The sequence below is a fragment of the Ursus maritimus genome, unplaced genomic scaffold (genome assembly GCF_017311325.1).
Source record: "Ursus maritimus isolate PB19 unplaced genomic scaffold, ASM1731132v1 scaffold_2, whole genome shotgun sequence".
Classification (NCBI taxonomy): Eukaryota; Metazoa; Chordata; class Mammalia; order Carnivora; family Ursidae; genus Ursus; species Ursus maritimus.
The window spans coordinates 102,527,656-102,546,388 of NW_024424452.1; the positions used below are offsets into that span (position 1 = coordinate 102,527,656).

The following is an 18,733-nucleotide window of genomic DNA, read 5'->3' on the forward strand; positions in this document are numbered from 1 at the left end:
CTATCCTGGCTTTCCTCTCCTCCCTCAGGGCTCCAGTGCCTCCTGGGGACCCCGCTGACACGGGAGCTCCGGGGATGCAGCTGGCTGGGCTCAGCCCCTGCGGAAACAGAGCAGGGCAGGGAGAGGAGCGAGACTGAGAAGAGCCGGCTTCAGGACCAGCACGATCCAGTCTTGTTCGAGCAGGGACAGAGCGGCTGCTCTGAGCGCCTTCCTCTGGGTGGCAATGCTCCGTCCACCAAAGAGAGTTCTGTAGGGCCTCTCTGCCCTCCCCTTCTCTTTTCTCTGTCCAATGCTTCTTTCCTGCTTAGGTCTCAGGGTCTGTTCATTGCTTGATGACTTTCTGAGCTTTTCCTGTTCTTAGGAGGCTTTTTGTTCACGTTCTCAGAGTCAGCCTGAAAGTCAGTCCCCGGTGGTGTCCCGGAAAGAGCCCTTCTCTGAGGCTGAACGCAGGGAGAGGCGACCCCTCGGTGCTCAGCCAGGGCCTGCGACTGAAAGTGATCTTATCTATGAAAGGGGCCTATTCATGAGGCCGAGGACCAACGAGGAGCCCAGATACGCTCATGGCTCCCACTAGGACTTAGCTTGAGATGGAGACGCGGCTTCTCTGGACCGCAGGCTGGAAGCCTCTGGGGAAGCTGGCTCTGGCCAGGGGAGTCTCTGCTGGTCTCACAGTGTGAGGTGGCAGCGCGGGGGCCTGGGCTGCATGGGTGTGTTGGCGGCCAGTGGCACTGGCTCATGCCTCTCGTAAGAGGCCCTCGTCAGAGCGGCCTTCTGTCCCAGCACCTAAGCAGGGCGCCAGTAGTTACCCAGTTCAGCGGCAGACTCCCCACGGCTCCCAGCGCGGCGGGGAGAGACCCAGGGAATGATTCTTCTCATCCAGGGCACTGTGATTGCTTCCAGGGCGACGGCTACACCTTTCTCCTCTGACATTCTCTAACCCAGCAGCTACAGTTCATCCTTATTTCAGGCCCCCGAGATGTTCTCATGGGGTAGGTCTTCAATCAATCGCAAGTGATTGAATAAATCCTTTTTATTTATCACTGAATTTTATTTATCATTGAATAGATCATAAGAGATTGTGTAAGTGGGTGTATGGATTCACCTACCCATTTTCACACGTATATAGTCATTTATTCGGCGGATAGGGATTGAGCTGGGTTCTAGGTACTGTTCTAGGTCCTGGGGATACAGTGGTGAGCCTACAAAAAAAGGCCCTGCCCTAAATGGACCTCATATTCTGCTGGGGAGAAGCAGATGCTAAATGCATACATATATATGGAGAGGGAATGAGAGAGACAGGAAGTGATCAGTGTTATCAAGAAAATTCAACACGGCAACAAGTACGGAGTGGTGGGGGCTGTTTTTGCAGGCTGCTCACGGAAGTTTCTCTGAGGAGGTGACATCTGAGGTGGGATCTGAATGAGGGGAACTGAGCAGGAAGTGGGTGGACACAGACAAGGGTCCAGCAGTGTGGTGTGGATCTCACGGGCAAGGGGGGTGGGGCTCAGATGAAGGGGAGGGGCCCCTTGAGGAGACAGGGGTCCGGGAGACTCAGGAAACGGAGTGTCTCTCTGCTCAGTGGCCGGGATCAAAACCTGAGCCCGTCTTGATTCTGTCGGCCGGACACCCAGACTCGGCAGCAGATCCTGTTGGATCCGTTCCCAAGGGTGCCTCAAAGCCGCCCCCCGCCCCAGCTGCTGCGCCCACTAGAGCGCACCCCGTCCTGTCTTGCCTGGATGGCTCCAATGGCTTCGCTGTGGTTGTCTTGCTCTCCCTGCTCCAGCACCTTCTCTACAGGGCGCTCTGGGTTAGCTTTTAAAGACAGAAATTAGAAGATACTACTTGTCGGGGTGCCTGGGTGGCACAGCGGTTGAGCGCCTGCCTTCGGCTCAGGGCGTGATCCCCGCGTTCTGGGATCGAGCCCCACATCAGGCTCCTCCGCTGTGAGCCTGCTTCTTCCTCTCCCACTCCCCCTGCTTGTGTTCCCTCTCTCGCTGGCTGTCTCTATCTCTGTCGAATAAATAAATAAAATCTTTAAAAAAAAAAAAAAGAAGAAGAAGATACTACTTGTCTGCTTGCAGTAGCTTCCTTGCCCTTAGAATGTCCCCGAGAACCTTCACTGTGGCCCTCCCAGCCCTAGATGGCTGTTCCTGACCACAGCTGGCACTGACCCACCCTACCCTTGCCCTTAGCGGCCTCACTAGCTGCTCTCTGTTCCCTGACCCCCAGCCCCAGGGCCTCCACCAGCTGTATCTTCCGCGCGGAATGTTCTGCCTCCCCTCTACCCCCCATCTCTGCCTGGGTGGCTCTTGGTGATCGTTCAGCGATCAGCTCAGCATATGCTCCCCAGAGAGGCCCCTCTGTCCCCCAGCTACTCACTCTCTCGGGGTGTCCTATTGATTCCACTCTCTGAAACGATCCGTTTATTTGTGCATACATCTATTTCCTGCTCCCCTGCCTCTAGAAAGTTACTTTATGACAGCCTGTTCTTGTCAATATTTCTGAACCCTACCTTTACCACTTGGTGCCTGGCACCTAAATGTGTTCAGTGGATGATGAACCCAAGGGAGGTGCCTTGTTTGTTTCGTCGCCCCAACACGCACCCCTTAATAGCCAGGCAGCTCGTCAACGGACAGTCTGGGGTCTATGAGGAGGTCAGACCTGGAGGGAGGAGGGAGGCTCCCAGGCAGGTCTAATGGCATCTTCAGAGCTGCTCAATCCAGGGAGCTGGCCTCGAGCAGGCAAGGCTCGCCATGGCTCCCTAGCACTCTGAGGTCCCACCCTCCAAACCCCCTTCGCCCCAGCCCACAGGAGTGCCAGAGCTGGGTCCAGCCGGGCTTTATTTTAGCAATTTTGTCTCTACGTCTTCCTGGCTAAGGGACCTTGGGCAGGTCTCATAATCTGAGTCTCAGTTACGGTAATTAGAAAATGAAAATAATAATCATAGTAATACCTAACTGATGGAGCTATCTTTAGTCAATGTCGGGCCCGCGGAAAGTATCAATAAATGTTAGCTCTTATTAGCATGTTGTTGTCATTACTACTGATCAGTTAGCTGTTATTTTTATTTTTGTTTAAAGATTTACTTATTTGAGAGAGAGAGAGCATGCCCATGAGTGGGGGGAGGGGCAGAGGCAGAGGGAGAGAGAGAATCTCAAGCAGACTCCCTGCTGAGTGTGGAGCTGACCCGGGCCTTGATCTCACGACTCTGAGATCACGACCTGAGCCGAAATGAAGAGTCGGACTCTCAACCAACTGAGCCACCCAGGCGTCCCAGTTAGCTGTTATTTTTCAATGCCACCGCCCCCCCCCCCCCCCCCCCCCCTGTTGGGTGTGGAATCGTAGCCCCGCCCCCACGTCCGCCTCTGAACCCCACTTACTCCGCAGCATGTGTGATAGGAGACACTTCCCCACTCGGCCGGGCCCGCTCCCTCCCATTGGTCCAGGTACACAGTCTGCGTGTTATCAACATGGTCAGGAAGGTGCTGGCTGATAAACGAACTCATACTCTGGAGTTAGTACTGTCTTGGCTTTTGAAAATGACACACAGAGGGGCCAACTCTTAACCCAAAGGAACGTCTCACCCATGGTGGGATTGTAAGCCCTGTAAGGGAGGTACTGGAGGTGATGGGGCTGGTTCTGTAAGGAGCTGCCTGCCCTGCTTGCCTGTGGACAAGGCCCCACGGGTGTTTCAGTGTCTCCATTCTGTTCCTCCCCCTCCTGTGTCTTTTGGAGACTGCGCGCTCCTGAGGACAGCCATCTCTCTGGCTAGTTCCCAACACAGCCCCGGGAGTGGGGAGGCCTCGGTCCCCAACTCAGGAGGGATAGCCCAAGCACTGGCGACGCGTTCAACATGCCCTACCCCATGTGCACCCTAGGATTTGCAGCCTCTGCTTCTCTTTCCCACGTGTGGGGAGAGGTGAGTTTCACCCTGGCCCTGGGACACAGCCCTTCCTGTGGGAGCCTGCCCCACCTCAGCTAAGGTCCTGGGTCCAGCCCTTTCCCACCATGGAAAAAATAGCAAGAAAAACAGATGAGAACTGATACCCTAAGCTGCAGGTCTGCTGGGACCTGGCCCTGGAGGAGCCCCAGGAAAGCTTTAACCCTGGGGCTCCAGGCCATCAGGAAGGGCGAGAGGAGGAGGGGAGTGGGTGCCTCCCTAGTGCGAAGCTGCCTCCTTTCTCTCTTGCACCTGAGTCACTGCTGGGACCCATGGGACCCACCTCTTCTCGGTGGGTCATCATTGCTCAGATGTGAATCCTGGGCAGCCTCCCCCGACCCCCAGTCCTCCGGCTGGACAGCAGCACGAGGTCACCTTGTCCACCCCCCCATCTCTGGGCATACCCTCTTTGAACAGGGTCTATATGTTCCCATTTTAAAAGCTCTTAGGAAAGGGGCATTTGCAATCTGCCAATCATCCTGTATCTAAGTGGCCCGCAGTGAGCCTGATGCCCGGGAGGAGTGCTGGTCTTGGAGTCAGGAGTCCTGGGTGGGCTATTGGCCATTTCTGGGCCTGGGGTTCCTAATCTGTGAAATGGTAATCCTGTTATGTGCTGCGTCACAGGGTGATTACGGGGATGACCTGAGACACGACTGTAAAGGGCTTTGTAAACAATAAACGTGATATAAATCATATGTGCGAAGGGCCGGATGGGGGGGCGGGGCAGGTGCCTGGCCTCCATCCTTCCTTCTGCAGCTGCAATCCGATTAGGTCCTGTTGAGGCTCACCCTGGAAACCTGCCCCCCCCAACCTCATGACAGCGCGGCAGCGTCCCTCAGCCTTCTCTCTCGGCAGAAGGATCTCCGCTCCTTTGGTCTTGCCCCCTTGATTCACCTAGAGCTTCTTTCACCATAGGATGTGTGGAGAGCACTTTGAGACCGTCACCAACAAGCCCTGAGCCGGATGTTTGCAGAGCTCTTAGGCCGTGTTGGCTGAGCTTCTAGAGATCCTGGAGGTTTTCCGAGCATGAGTGTTACTAGGGGCTTGGAGGATAGGAGCGAGAGCACAGGAGTGTTGGTGGGGTATTTACAGACTATGGCACTCACGGTGTCTCATCGGGTCCTCTGAAGCGGGGTACGCTGTCTCAGTTTACCGAGGAAGAGTCGATCTAGTAGGTTGCTGATTGACTGCCAGTGTGTGCACCTGGCTGGCCACCCTGCTGGGGGTCCGAGAGGCGGGAATGGGCTTCAGTTACAAGATAGCGAGGACTATGTGTGAGAAAACTTAAGGAGGCACAAGTGAACTGTGTGCTTTCAAGGCGCCTTCGTGCTTTGGGGACACAAGGACCCTATGATCACAGAGTAGGGTCGGGGGCAGCACACTGAGGTGCCGGAGTCATCTAGGTTCCTCCTTTCCCCCATTGGAACGGTGAGAAGATTGGAAAAGAGGTTCCATGATCCCTTCTAGTGCTTGCTTCCTCCATGGGGTGGGAGGATCCGGTTCCTCCCACCCCCCCCAAGTCATTCCCCTTCCTGTCCTTGTAAAGCCTTCCCGGAGCAGTGGGCTTTGGTGCGTGGACAGGTGTCCAGGGCAAGAGGGGCCATAAGTATCGTCACTGTGAAGAAAGCCATTGATCCCATAGCGCAGAAGAAACCAGAGGCGGAGGGAGGCCTCTGCCTTCACCCCCATGGGTTTCGGTAGCTGCTTACAGGCTCGGGGTGGGGGGCACTCCATCCATCTCAGAAGCTGCACTGGAAAATAACAACTGGGCAGCGTCCCGCGCAGAGCTAGCTCCTCGGCACAGAGCCGGGCGGGCCCCAGCCCCTGGCACTCGCTCCAGGGCGGCGTGTGGGCAGAGGGCGTGCTGGCCGCTGGCTGCACTGGTTTAAAGGGAAGTGAGGCGCTCCCAGGACATTGTGTTGTCTGCCTCTTCACCCAAAATGTGAGCTGCTGAGAGGCCAGGGTCCTTTCTTATTCAAGGCACAGAGAGCAATGCCTGGCGCAGAAAGCACCCACGTTGGGCGCTTCGCCGAGCAGACGCAGCCGTGCACACATGTACGCAAGTGCCTCGCTTGGGGCAAAGCTCTGTCAACACTGGTCATCTTTCCCAAGAATCATTCCCCCACTAGCTTGGGGATGCGGAGCTGGTGCTTGAGCACAAGCCCTCGGGAGATACGCACTGCGTGGCGATTGGAAGGGGGAAGGGGAGGTCAGCTTGGAAGGGGAGATGGGGGCACTGGTAGGGGGTACGGGGCAGAACCCGAAGGAGGGAGGTGTGCAAGGCGTTTTTGGACAGTTGTGTCAGCCGGCCTAAGGGGAAGTGTGGTTCACTGATGATCGGGCTGGTTTTGGGTCAGTGTCACACAGGAAAGTGCTGTCACCTTCCATGCGGCCCTGGGCAGATCACGTGATTGCTTCGAACCTCAGTTTCCTCCCTGTCAAGGCTTTCCTACCTTACAAGGACCGCCACGCAGTGACCAATGACGCGGTGACCGATGGCGATGTGCTGGGCGGGCACATGTGATGGAGTTTTACTTTGGTGATTGTATTAAAACTCCTCTGGGAGGTCTTCTGTTATTTTCTGTTATGGTGTTTATCTTGATTTTTCATTCGTCATGATTTTTACGTTAACCAGGGTTCCCACCCTCTGCAGACGAGATGAGCCCGTGCGTTGCAAGCTCTGGCCCAAATCTTCGACCCTGAAGACTCGGACCTCTAGCCAGAGACCCGCACCTCCCCACTCGCGGGGCCCTGGCGGGGAGAGGGGGCCTCCTCTTAGAAACCCCTGGGGGCGGGTGGAGCCTGGGGGGCGCTCACACTCTGCCCTCCCCTCCCCCAGGTACAAGATGGTGGTGACTCCGCGGAGGGCGGCGGTGGCCATCGCTGGCTGCTGGATTCTCTCCTTCGTGGTGGGCCTGACGCCCCTGTTTGGCTGGAACAGGCTGGGGGAGGTGGAGCGGGCCTGGGCGGCCAACGGCAGCGAGGGCGCACCCGTGATCGAGTGCGAGTTTGAGAAGGTCATCAGCATGGAGTACATGGTCTACTTCAACTTCTTCGTCTGGGTGCTGCCCCCCCTGCTGCTCATGGTCCTCATCTACCTGGAGGTCTTCTACCTGATCCGCAAGCAGCTCAGCAAGAAGGTGTCGGCCTCGTCCGGAGACCCGCAGAAGTACTACGGCAAGGAGCTGAAGATCGCCAAGTCGCTGGCCCTCATCCTCTTCCTCTTCGCCCTCAGCTGGCTGCCCCTGCACGTCCTGAACTGCGTCACGCTCTTCTGCCCTTCCTGCCAGAAGCCCAGCATCCTCATGTACATCGCCATCTTCCTCACACATGGCAACTCGGCCATGAACCCCATCGTCTATGCTTTCCGCATCCAGAAGTTCCGAGTCACCTTCCTGAAGATTTGGAACGACCATTTCCGCTGCCAGTCCGCACCCCCCGTGGACGAGGATCCCCCGGAAGAAGGGCCCCACGACTAGACTCCGCCTTCCGCTCCTGCCTGCCCACATTGGGGGCGTCTCAGCCCAGTCCCACCTCCCCACTGGTCCCACTCCTGAGCCTTCCTGGCTGGGCTGTGGGGTGTGGGTGCCCTGCACCTTGGGCCCTGGAGGAGGTTTGGGAGGGCGGTCCATGGGGGAGGAACCCGGTAACCTGAGGAGAGGAGGAAAGCGGCTTGAGCCTCCCCAGCTGTGTGACCATCCTACGGGCAGCCCAGTGCTTCAAGCTGGACAGACTGGGGAGACTGAGGCTGCCAAGGGGCCATGTGGGCAAGCTTGGGCTTCCATGGTAGTCAGGGGAGCCTGCTTGTCTCTGGTGGTAGTGGTACAACCCTGGGACCAAGTCTAAAGAGAGGAGAGGATCCCCTCCAAGATGGAGGGAGGGAGAGAAACGACCTCATGGTCTTGCCTTCTCTCCTTGCTGTAGGAGAAGGTGGCGGAGCCACTGAGGGGCAGGAATCAAGGAGCCTCAGTCTCTGCCTCCCAGGACCCTGAGCTCCAGGCCATGCTGGGTGCCAGGGTGCCTGCTCTCCCTGCCCTGGGGAGCCTAGGTTTAGACTTGGGAGAGGCAGAAAGAGCGGGTCCAGAAATCATTCCCAACCTGCTTTATTCTCAATACCAGCCCTCGGACCCTGAATGGGGGCTCCAAGCCCTGTGGAGCTTATGTGGGAGTGGAAGTGCAGGCCTCACACAGCCACCAGGTGGCAGCACTGAGCCCTTGCTCTGGCCCAGAGCGTCCGGAGGAGGAGCCGGGGCTGTAACTACCTGTCATCTGGGCTACCAGCTCCACTGGCCCCTGATGATGGCCTGGACTCTCTGGAGTGACACCCATCTCTGCTGTTTCTGGGCCAGATGGAGAGGAGAGCCCCAGACATGCCAACACGAGGGAGCATTCTGATTGCCTGGGGAGGGGGGGTGGACAACGGAAAGTGCCAACCGTCAGTACTCCCGGGATGACTTGTGACCGGGCTGGAACAGGCCAGGGGGGACCACACTCCTGAGAGCGAGGCAGGAAGGTCTGGCTGGCATTTCAATGCCCCCAGTAGCCCTGGCACTTAGCACGGGTTTCAAGGGCTTTGGGGCTCTGAGGCACAGTGTAGGCTTTAGAACACCCAGGGAAGGGTCCACCCTCTGCCAAGCTCCGGAGACCCTTGTACAGAGGGGTGGGGGCGGGGTTCCGCATGTGATTCCAGGCTCTTCCCTTTCTCGGAGGTAGGATGTTCCCTAGCTCCCCAGAAGGACCACCTGACCAATAAAGACTGTGAACCTTAATGGAGAGCCTGCCCCTGGCTGCCCACCCCCACGGGCATCTGAGGGAGCAGACAACCTCAGCAGAGGAGAGCAGGGGCGGGATGGGGGGGCAGCAGGGAGGGTGGGTATGGAGGCGTTCAGAGCAAGGAGGGTTCCAGAGAAGAATGTCTGTTCTGATAGTTGTGTTCTCGGCATAGCAAACCCTGAACAGAAGGCAAGATCTTAAAAAAATCTCATGTCTGGAAACCCACCGTGACATGCTGAGGCCCCTCCCACTGCCACCTTCCTCCTGATGTCTTATGTGGAGACCCCCTCGTGGTGACGCATTCCACCCCCCTCACTGTGACACAGCGCCTCCCCCATCACAACGACGCTCACCGTCACAGAGGCCCCCGCACTGTTACACACCACACACCTTTATTTGAGTGGTTCTCACCCAGAGTGCAACTCTCTTTAGGGGCGCTCCAATCTTTGCCCCTTCCAGGCCCCCTCGTGCCCAGGAAGCCTGGCCTGGGGCCTGCCAGGCCTACTCCTGGCTCCTGGGCTCCAGCCTCTGGGGGAGGGAGGCGAGGCAGGTACCAGAGAGCAAAGCCTTCAGCTGTCACGGTGGAAACGGGGCTCTGGGGCATCTGTGGAGCTGGATTCTGAGTCTGGTGGCCCCGACCCCCCAGGTCTGCAGCACCTGGCAGAGAACACTCTTCATGAGCCCTGGGGTTAGGCAGAGCTGGGCTCTACCTGCCCTGCTGAAGAAGCGAGATGGGGCAGAGGGACACAGCGCCCCTCTTTCCTTCCCAGGCCTCCCCCAAGGGCCCAATGCCCAGCCACTGCAGCTCTGGGACCCTTCCCTACTTGTCCAGAGTCTCAGAACCACCTGGGAGGGAAAGTGGGACCTAGGTTGTTGTCCCCTCTTTGCTGACCAGGAAACAGGCCCAAGGGAATGCCCTGGCCTGAGGGCACTCAGAGCCAGGACTTGACCCCTCTCCTATGCGCTCATTGCCCGGGACTGCAGGTTTGTCCTCAGAGCTGACTGCCACCCTCCCCTGTCCCCCTCACCCCCTGCTCTGGCCTCTGCCCCCAGAGGTCCAGCCATTTACCGTCCTCCTCATCACGGCCTCCTGTCGTTCTTCAGTGTGTGGCTGACGCTGGAAGAGATGTCACAGTCAGAGTGGGGGAGGTGAGCCTCTGCAGGGGACCCAAGTTGGGGGTAGTGGGACGAGAGCGGCGCAAGGCTACATACCCTCCCCCCAGGCAATCCATCAGTCCAGGTGGCAGACTCTCTGCTACCTCTGTTCCCTACGCTGGGCTGTCCTCCCACTCGGAAAATCTTTCCACTAACTGGACCTCTCCATCTTTACTACCCCGCTGTCTTGCCTTGAGTTCCAGCACCCAGCCTCATCTAGCCCAGCAGGAGAAGAGGTGGCCTCTATTAAGGGACGGTCCTTAGGGAAGGACGTTCCTCGTACCTTTCCCTTTGACCTCCAGCCGGCAGTCCACAGATGCCTCCCCTAGCACATTGACAGCCTTGCAGGTGTAGACCCCGGAATCAAAGGGGCTGGGCTTCCGGATCTCCAGGGTGCAGATGCCTTGCTCAGAGAGGGCACGGTATTTGGGGTCACCCTGGATATTCATCTTGTTTTTCATCCAGATGATCTTGGGCTAGGGGAGCACGGTCAGAGGAGAGTTGAGGCTGTGGGCTGGGCTGGGCTTTGAAGGGGCTGCCTGGGAAGATTCCTCAAGCCCACTGCCCCCACCCACCCAGGGCACGGGGCGGGGGGGGGTTCACCCCTTACCTTGGGCGATGCTCGGACACTGCAGAAGAGCTGAGTGCTGTAGCCGGGAGTGGAGGTGTGGTCAGCCAGGGGCTGAGTAAACGAGGGGGCTTCTGAGAAGTCTCGCTCCACAAACCCTTTAGTTTTGGCAGCAATATCTGGATTCAGGAGAGAAAGGGGGCAAATTTGAGGTTACAGGAGTGGACCTCTTAGAACTGACTTCATCCATTTTCCTAAAATAATCACTAGAGCTTACACTTAGGTGTCTTATTTAATCTACATAGTATCCCTCTGCAAGAGCGGGTTTGTTATTACTATTTGACAGATGGGAAACGAAGGCCCTTTGTGAAAGAGTGACTTGCCCAATATCACTTAGTGAGTTTGGGGCTTTAAGGGTAGACAATCGCGCGAGGATCACGGCTCTCTGGGCAGAGGGCTGGTGGTCTGGAGGAGGGTCTTAGCATCAGTGAGGGTAGGAGACCAGCCATTTCGTTGCTGCTGTGGGATGAAGGAGTCTGTGGCAGGACCCCAGGCTCCTGGAATCTTCGGGAAGCCAGGCACGGCCAATGTGTGGGAACTTAGAGACAAAATGTCTCAAAGAGCCAGAAGAAAGCCGGGACCATGCCTGGGTGGGTCAGGGAGGGGACAGAGAGGGCAATGGGCAGGAAAACTGGATAGATGAGACGCTCTTGGCCGAGGCTGGGGACTTGCAACCCAGAGAGCCACATTTCATTTCTGTTTGTCTTTGGGAGACCTGACTGGTTTTCCTTTTTTAAACAAAAATGTCTTCCTAGTTCTGTGCAGCACAGGCTGGTGTTAAAAATTCGCGTGTGCCTTCCCGAGCCCACACAGACTCCGTGATGGTTGGGGGGGTGGGTGGAGATCGCAGGGTGACAGGGAGCAAGGGCTTGGCATTTCATATTTGACGCAAGCATGTCACGTGGCCGTGTGGAGACAGTAAATACCCATATCACTCTTGTTCATCTGTGTGGTTTTATATTAGGGTCAGGAGGCTTGTGTTTGAGCCAACTCACTGGACTCCAGCTACCCGTGCACCCTGCCCCGCAGAGTAGTTCCCTTGGGACACGGCGCATGAGCCCCAGTGACTGCTACGATGCCGGCAGCCACCAGCAACTTCAGAATACGCGCACGGCCTCCCAAGGGGCGCATCTCCTTTGCGTGGGTTTGCTCTGATGTGTTTGTTAAAATCAATCAACCACATCCATTTCTTTACAGTCCCTCGTGTGAATGCGAGAGCGCCTGCAGAGCTGCAGAGGGGGTGTGGAGAGGGCTGCGGACACTCTGGCGAGCAGCACTGACGAGGACCTCATAGGGAGGGGTGCTGACGCGCCAGGACAGGCCCAGCCCGGTGGGGGTGGGGTGGGGAGGGTGCAGCAGGCAGGCCTGGCTTGGTTCTGGTCCCCAGCCCAGACCCACCTGCTTTCTGGATGCGGGCTAGCTCCTTGGTGGTCGCGGCCGAGGTGCTGAGCCCACACTGGTTCTCCGAGAAGACCCGAAAGGAGTAGGCGTTTCCCACGATGAGGTCAGAGATGGTGCAGGTGGTTGGGTGGTAGCGCTCCAGCACCGTGAACCATTGCTGCGGGGACCCCGGTCCGGTCATCCTCTCCTCTGACCCCCACCCTTGCCCTCCTGGCTTGTCCTGTGGCCCCTTCCTCCGGGGGGCTCATTCCATGCCTTATCCCGAGGAAGCTGAACCATCCAGCTTTGGGAGAAGGGGTCCCTGGATCTCTCAGAGGACCTCACTGGGGTCCTCAGAGAAGTTGAGATTCCTACTGCTCAAAGTGTGGCCTGAGGACCTGCAAACTCAGAATCACCTGGGAACTTCTGGAAAGTGCAGGATCTCAGCCCCCGCCCCAGACCTAACGAGTGAAGATCAGCATGTTAGCAAGATTCCCGGGTGATTCATAGGCGCATTACATTTCCAGAAGCTCTGCTCTAGACCTGGCCCCCCTCGCAGTCTTCAGGAGGTACCTGAGGCCCAGAGAGGAAAAGGGTCGTGCTAAAAAGCCACATGAGCAGTTAGGTTAGTGGTAGTTAGACTAGAACTTGGTCCCTGGACTCTTGGAGGGCTGGGCTTCCCGGCCACCTTGGCTACTTCCCCCAGCCCCGCTCTGCTCCAGCGGCCTCACCCCCGTCTTTTTGTCTGCCTTCTGCACTGTGTAGCCCAGGAGCTCCGTGTTGCCCATGTCCTGGGGCGGCGTCCACTCAAGGGCAGCATTGCAGCCCCAGACGTCCAGGAGCCGGATGCTGCTGGGGGGTCCAGGTTTCTCTGCAGGACCAGAGTGCAAAGGGGGTGAGGGGGAAGGCTGGGCTTGCCGCAGAGCCCCCACACCCAAGATTTGGCTCCTGTCGCACTCCCTGGCCTGATCCCGTCAGCTGTCAGCTCTGGGGCAGGAGGTGGGGTCTCTGGGTCCCCAGCAGGGCAGCCCTGCCTCCCCCGGCCCCGTACCAATCACCAGGATGTCGATGGCTGCCTTGGCCTCCAAGCCCTCCAGACATACGGTGAGCTCATAGCATCCCGAGTCGGAGCGCTGGGCCGAGCGGATGAAGAGGATGGAGTCCTGGTCCCCGGTACGTACATTCACCCGCTGGCTGTCCAGGGCGTGGCCATTATGGGTCCAAGACGCCTGAGGCCTGGGACTCCCCTGGGAGGGGGGGGCTGTCAGGGTAGGTGCAGGAGGCGCCAGCACCCCCATACCCACTCCGTTCTGGGGATCTCTAGAGCTGTGCTCAGGGGAGCTGGCCCCGTCGGCCCTTCCCGGAGATGCAGGTGCTGCTCACCGCCTCCTTCCCCAGGTGTCCAGCCAGCCCTGGGGCCACCCATCCTGTCCACAGCCTGGAGAGTCACAACTGAGTCATGCGTACAACAGAGGGAGGGTGAAGCTATCTTGGTGGGTCTCATGAGGGTCTCGTGAGGCTCCTGACACTTCCGGAGTTCCTCCAACACACCTCAAGTAGGGGCCCTGAATTCCATTCAGGCTGTTATCCTGGGCAGGGGCCATACTTACCTGGAAGGGGATTTGCAGGTTGACTGGCTCTCCCACCTGGCGGATGTAGGTCTGACGAAGGTGGCGGGGGACTCGGATCTTGGGGGCCTCTGCATCAAAGGGAGAAGGGAGGGTTAGCACAGCGTGGGGTTGCTGGAGGCTACTGTGGGAGGCAGGCGTAGGAAACAAGCAGTGAGGGCTGCTGGCTGGGCAGGAGGGCTCCTAGGTGTGTTCTGGGGCTGCCTGCTTGTGGGAAAGGCAAAGCTCACTAGTGGAGATCCAGGGGCCCAAATTCCTGAAGGCCCTTGGGGAGTTGAGAGCTGGGAGGTTCCAGGAGGGCAGGCCCTCCACGGTGTGAACTGGTAAGCATCCTGGGCACTCCCTTGGCGCCCTGACCCTGCCAGGCTGGGATTTAGCCTGCAGCCCAGGCATTCCTGGGCCCCAGATGGGTCCTGGCGGGCTCCTTGGCTCCCCCTAGTGGCGAGCAGGTGCTGCACCTGCCGGCCTGCATTCCCAGGAAAGGTGGCCATGCCTTCTCCCTCCTAATTCAGCACCCTCTATTCCATAACAGCCCAGAACGTCCAGAGAAGCCCGTGTGAGATCCATTTGCCCATTTCTCTGTCGGAGGCCATATGGGAGGATTAGGATCTTTCCCTTCTTAAATGAGGCCAGAGCAGACATACCCCTTCTTTCTCTGCCACCCCTCCCACTACCTTTCAGTTGCACAGCTGGGAAGTCCTTCCTGAAATCTCACTTCAGTCCCATGCTACAGCAGGGAGCCACCTTCCTGACCATCACCTAATCAGGGGCAACCACCAAAGCCACTGGGCATTCCGAGGGAGCCTGCAGCAGCCCCTGCCATCGTCCCCCTGGGCGGGGGCAGGAGGGGTGGTGGCGGAGGCTCCTCGGCAGAAAACAGGTGGCCGCAGTTGGGCAGTGGCACACAGGCCGGAGGGGAGGAGACGTGAGAAGGAACACTGTGTCTCCGAGGATTAGCTGTGCAGGCACTTGGCTCTGGGAGCATAAGGAGTGGAATGCTCTAGGGGCAGCTGCAGGGGGCCAGGAATGCTTGGCAGCTCCAGGTGGCTAAGAAGGGACAGCTGAGAAGCCGAGGATTCTGGACAAGGTCTCCACCCTGCCCTGCCCATGAGGAGGGCTTGGCTGGTCCCTGCTCGTTCATGGCCTCCTCCCCCTCTTCTCTCCAGGAAATCCCCCTCTCTCCTGCCAGAGGAATTTTAATGGAGTCGTAGGTGCTGAGTCTGGCTGGCTCCTTCAGTGTTGGGCCTTGGAGTAGAGGGCCTTCGCCTCTGTACCCTCTCAGAGTCTGAGCTCCTGGGGCAGGTCCAGGACCCTCCCAACCAGGCAGGCTTCTTGGCACCTCCAGGCTCGAGTCGACATGTCTACACTGTGGCTGCCAGGTGGGGTCATGTCTCTCCCAGACTCAAAGATTAGGAGGGTTCCAGAGAAGACTCGCTGATGCTTGATGGCACAGGAATGGTCCCGTGTGGGAGGAAGGTTCTGGGATTGCTGCTAATAGGCTGAATGACCTCAAGGGAATCCCTGGGCCCCTTGAGACCTGCTTGGCTTGGATGGACCAGCTGTCACAGTCTGTGATTCTCAGCTCCCTAGCCCTGTGGTTCCCACATCTCTTGGGTCTGGAAGTTGAGAACTATTTCTTTGAATCCAAATTGACCCCTCCTGTGGCCCTGAAGCCCACTCTTTTTGAAGGCCTTGTCCAAAATTCTGGGGTCCTTATGTGGGTGTGGGGGAACAAGAAGGAAGGTAGAGAAAGCCTCAAGCCACCTGCTGGCCTGTGTCTCTCTTCACCCGAGGCCCTGGGCTGTCCCCAAAGACCTCAGATCAGACCAAATGACTCAGTGCCATTAACAGACTGAAACCTGATCGGCTCTGGGAAGGGAGCAAGGGCAGGCTTGAGGCTAATGCTCCCTGCAAATAGAACTCTTAGCAAAGGGACAGCAGCTGGCCTCCAGGGTCCCCAGCACACCGCTGCCCTCTGGGGATGGAGAAAACGTCGCAGGCCTGCAGGCTCTCGTCTTTCTCCCACTAGGGACGTGGTGGGATAAGAGGCAAGCAAAGACTTCTCTCTGTTCCAAAACCTTTGGGAGGATCTGGAACCCAGGCCCTATGACACGAGCAGAGAATGGGCAGAAAATGAGCTTCCCAGCTGCTGGAGGGATTCAGATTAGACAGGAGGAAGAACAGAATGGCTCTTAGCATTGGGACGCTGAGGCAGGTGACCTGGGGAGCTTGAGCTTTCATTTCTGGGGGTCAGCGAGCCCCTCCCCCAATGCCACTCAGGGACAGGCTTCTTTGACCTCCAGAGGCTTACTTCTGAGGAACCTGGAACTTTCTTAAGGCAAGATGGTGATAGCATGTGGCTTGTGCGCGTGAGGGTGGGATGGGGGAAGATGACGGTCCTGCTGCCTCTGCCCATTAGCCTCAGGTTTCCCTACCCATCACAGCAGGTGCCTGGGAAGAGCTGGGGCAGGAAGAGAAAGGCTGGGCTTTACCGATGATCTTCTGGATGTGGACAGGCTGTTCTAACACAGCTGGTGGGCCAGCCCCCGCAGAGCTCACTGCAGCCACACGCAGGAAGAACTTGTCCCCCAGAGCCAGGTTCCGCACCGTCAGCTGGGTCACCATCAGGGGCCGGGCGTTCACGGGCACCCACTCCGAGGCTGGGGAAATGGACAGCATGCAAGGCCCCGGCTTCACGGCCATGGGCATCCTTCTCAATGGGGCTTTCCTCCTCCCTGGTGATCTGGGCAGTTGACCTCCCTCCCTGGGCCTTATTTTCCCCCTTGATCTCCTTCCCTGACTTCTTGTCAAATGGCATCAAAGACACCCGGTGTTTGAGCTCTGGAATGGTGGTCAGAGAAGGTGTCCCTAAAGCCCGGAGAGGGTTGGACACATTTGCCAAGTCATGCAGCAAGGTAAGGGCAAAGGCAGGGGCCAGCCTGAACTTGGCCACCATGGAGGTGAACAGGAGAGTGGCAACAGGAGTTGGGCCATTGCCCGGATCCCCTGTTTCTCCTCACTGTTTTCTACTCTTAAGGCTTCCCACCCCCAGCTTTTCCGTCCTCCCCTCCTGCTTGCTCTGCCCAAGCACGCTCCTCTGAGAGTCAACTTCTCCTTCCCTTATCCCAGCAGGATCCCCAGCGGCCCTGACCCTTCTCTCCCTGTTACTCACTCAGAGGATCTTTGGAGCTGGAGGCCGGGGGCGGGGTTGGGGGGGGTCCCCTGAGGTCATTTGGACATCCCCCTGCCTCCGAGGTCCATCGGGGTGAGCAAGAAGTGGTAGGTGAGTGGGTTGAGGGGACCCCTTGGACTTTCTTCTTCTGTATCGCCCCCGGACTGGCCCAACTGCAGGCCCAGTTGCTACGACCCCCAAGCCTACCTCCCCTGGGAGTACGCAGGGCTTAGCCCAGAGCTCACCTCCCTCTCGACAGAGCTCCAGCACATAGCCCTGGAGCCCCAGCCTCCCTAGCTTCTCCGGTGGCTCCCAGCTCACGGTCACCGAGCTGTCGCTCACATCCTCCAAGGCCAGCAGTAGCGGGGCACTGGGCACATCTGAGGAAGAAGCAGGGCGAGATGAAGAGGTCGGTGGTGAACTGTCCCCCGCCCGCACTCCCTGCCACACCTGCTTCCCTCCTGCACCTGCCCCGCCTCTCGTCACCTTCACTTGGAGGGGCTGGGGGGGCTGCGACAGGGGCGGCGGGGGCTGCCGGGGCTGCGGGGGCAGGTTCCTGGGAGGCAGGCTCCTGTGGCGTGGGAGCCTGCTCTTCCCCAGTGGACTCCAACGCTGCCGCTTCCCCAGAGGGCTCTGTGGTGGGCGCCCCGGCTGACTCAGAGGCGGTCTCCAACGGACCACAGGCGGGGGCATCCGAGGCGGCTTCTTCTGCCATCGCCGGGCTGGCTGGAGGTGGTCAGGCTGGAGTGTGTAGGGGTTAGCACGGGAGGCTCTGGGCCTCCAGGGTGCCTGGGACACCTAGGTCCAGGCTTATATAGTCAGGGGCTGCCCCACCCCCCGCCAAATGATGATTCCCAGCTGTGGGGTCAGGTCAGGCAGGGGGACTGGGGGGCAGGGAGATGCCTTGGCCAAGAATAGCTCGGGGGAGGAACTGCAGGGTCCCTTGAGGAGCACACTACCTCGTCCATCACTCCGATTGGATCTCAGCAGCCAGGATGTTGGTGCCCTGAGGGGAGGAGGGCCCAGATGGGTGAGATGGGGCATTGCTGGGAGCTGGTGCCAGGGGTCAGGGCAATGGGAACAAGAGCTTCCATCTGGAGAAGGAACCCGGATCAGGCTTTACACGTGGCCTTGTGGAGCCCCTTGTACCCAGGGCTTCCTGGCCTGAGCACCCTTCCCTGGGGAGCACTCCAGCTTTGCTTCTGGGATCCCACACTCCCCTCGGCCTCACGTTCCCTGGGCCTTCTCATGTGTGCTGTGTGCTGTGTGGGGTTGAGGGCTCCAGAGTGGGAGGGGATTGGGGTGCCCCAGGTGGGGCTAGCTGGAGGAACGTCTTCCAGCAAGGGGACCCCAGGAAGGGGGCCTAAGGCCCCCGGTTACTGCTTTTGCTGGAGAGGCTGGAGAGGACCCAGTCTCCCCAATCCTGTGACAATCCCCTAGTCCTTGGCAGTGAGATAAAGTCATGAGGCAGAGCTGGAAGAGACCCCAGAGGAGGATGGCCCTCTGAAACTTTGAAACTCTCTGAAGCAGGAGTGCTAACGAGGCAGGTACAACCGAATGTCTAGACACGGATTCATTCACCCAATAAAATGTTCAGACTGGCAATCATTTAACAAGCCTGAAAATACCACGTGTCAGGGAGGAGGGGGGGCCACGGGCACGGTCATTGTGGGTGGAAGCGGCGGTCCTTTGGAAAAAGGGAGACAGCGTCTGGTAAAAACGGGGAAATGGACATACCTGTGACCCAGCAGTGACGGCCCTAGAAACCGTCACGCGTGCCCAAGACACAGGCACGCAAATGGGCACAGCAGTACTATTTGTAGTAGCCCAAACCTGGGGAAAGCAGCTGTCCCTCCACAGCTCCCTGAGGAGCACGTGTGCACCTGTGATCCAAAACATGGGATGGGACGAGCCAACGGCAGCCGCGGGGGCGACCTCACAGATCTAACAGTTTCGTGGTGAACGAAAGGAAGAAGGCTCAAGAACGGTGGGATCCCGTCCAGGTTAAATTCCAACGCAGGCAACCCCAGGCTCTCTTCTTGCAGGGGCTCCTGTAG

The 18,733-nt window shown here is 58.4% G+C and overlaps 2 protein-coding genes across 2 annotated transcripts in view; one reads left to right on the plus strand and one right to left on the minus strand.

The window, feature by feature from the left end:
* ADORA1 (adenosine A1 receptor) overlaps positions 1 to 11,435 on the plus strand; it is a 35,849-nt gene extending 24,414 nt beyond the window's left edge. Inside the window, exon 3 of the mRNA XM_040636483.1 lies at positions 6,780 to 11,435. Within this exon, the coding sequence (XP_040492417.1) occupies positions 6,780 to 7,419 (640 nt within the window). The 3' untranslated portion in view covers positions 7,420 to 11,435. The remainder of the gene's footprint in view (positions 1 to 6,779) is intronic.
* Positions 9,087 to 18,280, minus strand: MYBPH (myosin binding protein H). The gene is made up of 9 exons (XM_040636485.1): positions 17,163 to 18,280; positions 16,922 to 17,056; positions 15,997 to 16,164; positions 13,487 to 13,575; positions 12,928 to 13,123; positions 12,608 to 12,747; positions 11,895 to 12,054; positions 10,479 to 10,615; positions 9,087 to 10,344 (listed from the first exon to the last, which is right to left on the minus strand). The coding sequence occupies exons 1-9, from the start codon at positions 17,389 to 17,391 to the stop codon at positions 10,129 to 10,131; spliced, it is 1,470 nt and encodes a 489-aa protein (XP_040492419.1). The 5' UTR covers positions 17,392 to 18,280; the 3' UTR covers positions 9,087 to 10,128.
* Between the last annotated feature and the right edge of the window lie 453 nt (positions 18,281 to 18,733).

Coding starts and splice junctions, on each gene's coding strand:
- MYBPH (XM_040636485.1), bottom strand. CDS start 17,391: ATGGCAGAAGAAGCCGCCTCGGATGCCCCCGCCTGTGGTCCGTTGGAG. Junction 16,165..16,921: donor GGAGCTCTGTCGAGAGGGAG/GTGAGCTCTGGG, acceptor CCATTTCCCCAG/CCTCGGAGTGGGTGCCCGTG. Junction 13,576..15,996: donor CCACATCCAGAAGATCATCG/GTAAAGCCCAGC, acceptor CCTTTGATGCAG/AGGCCCCCAAGATCCGAGTC.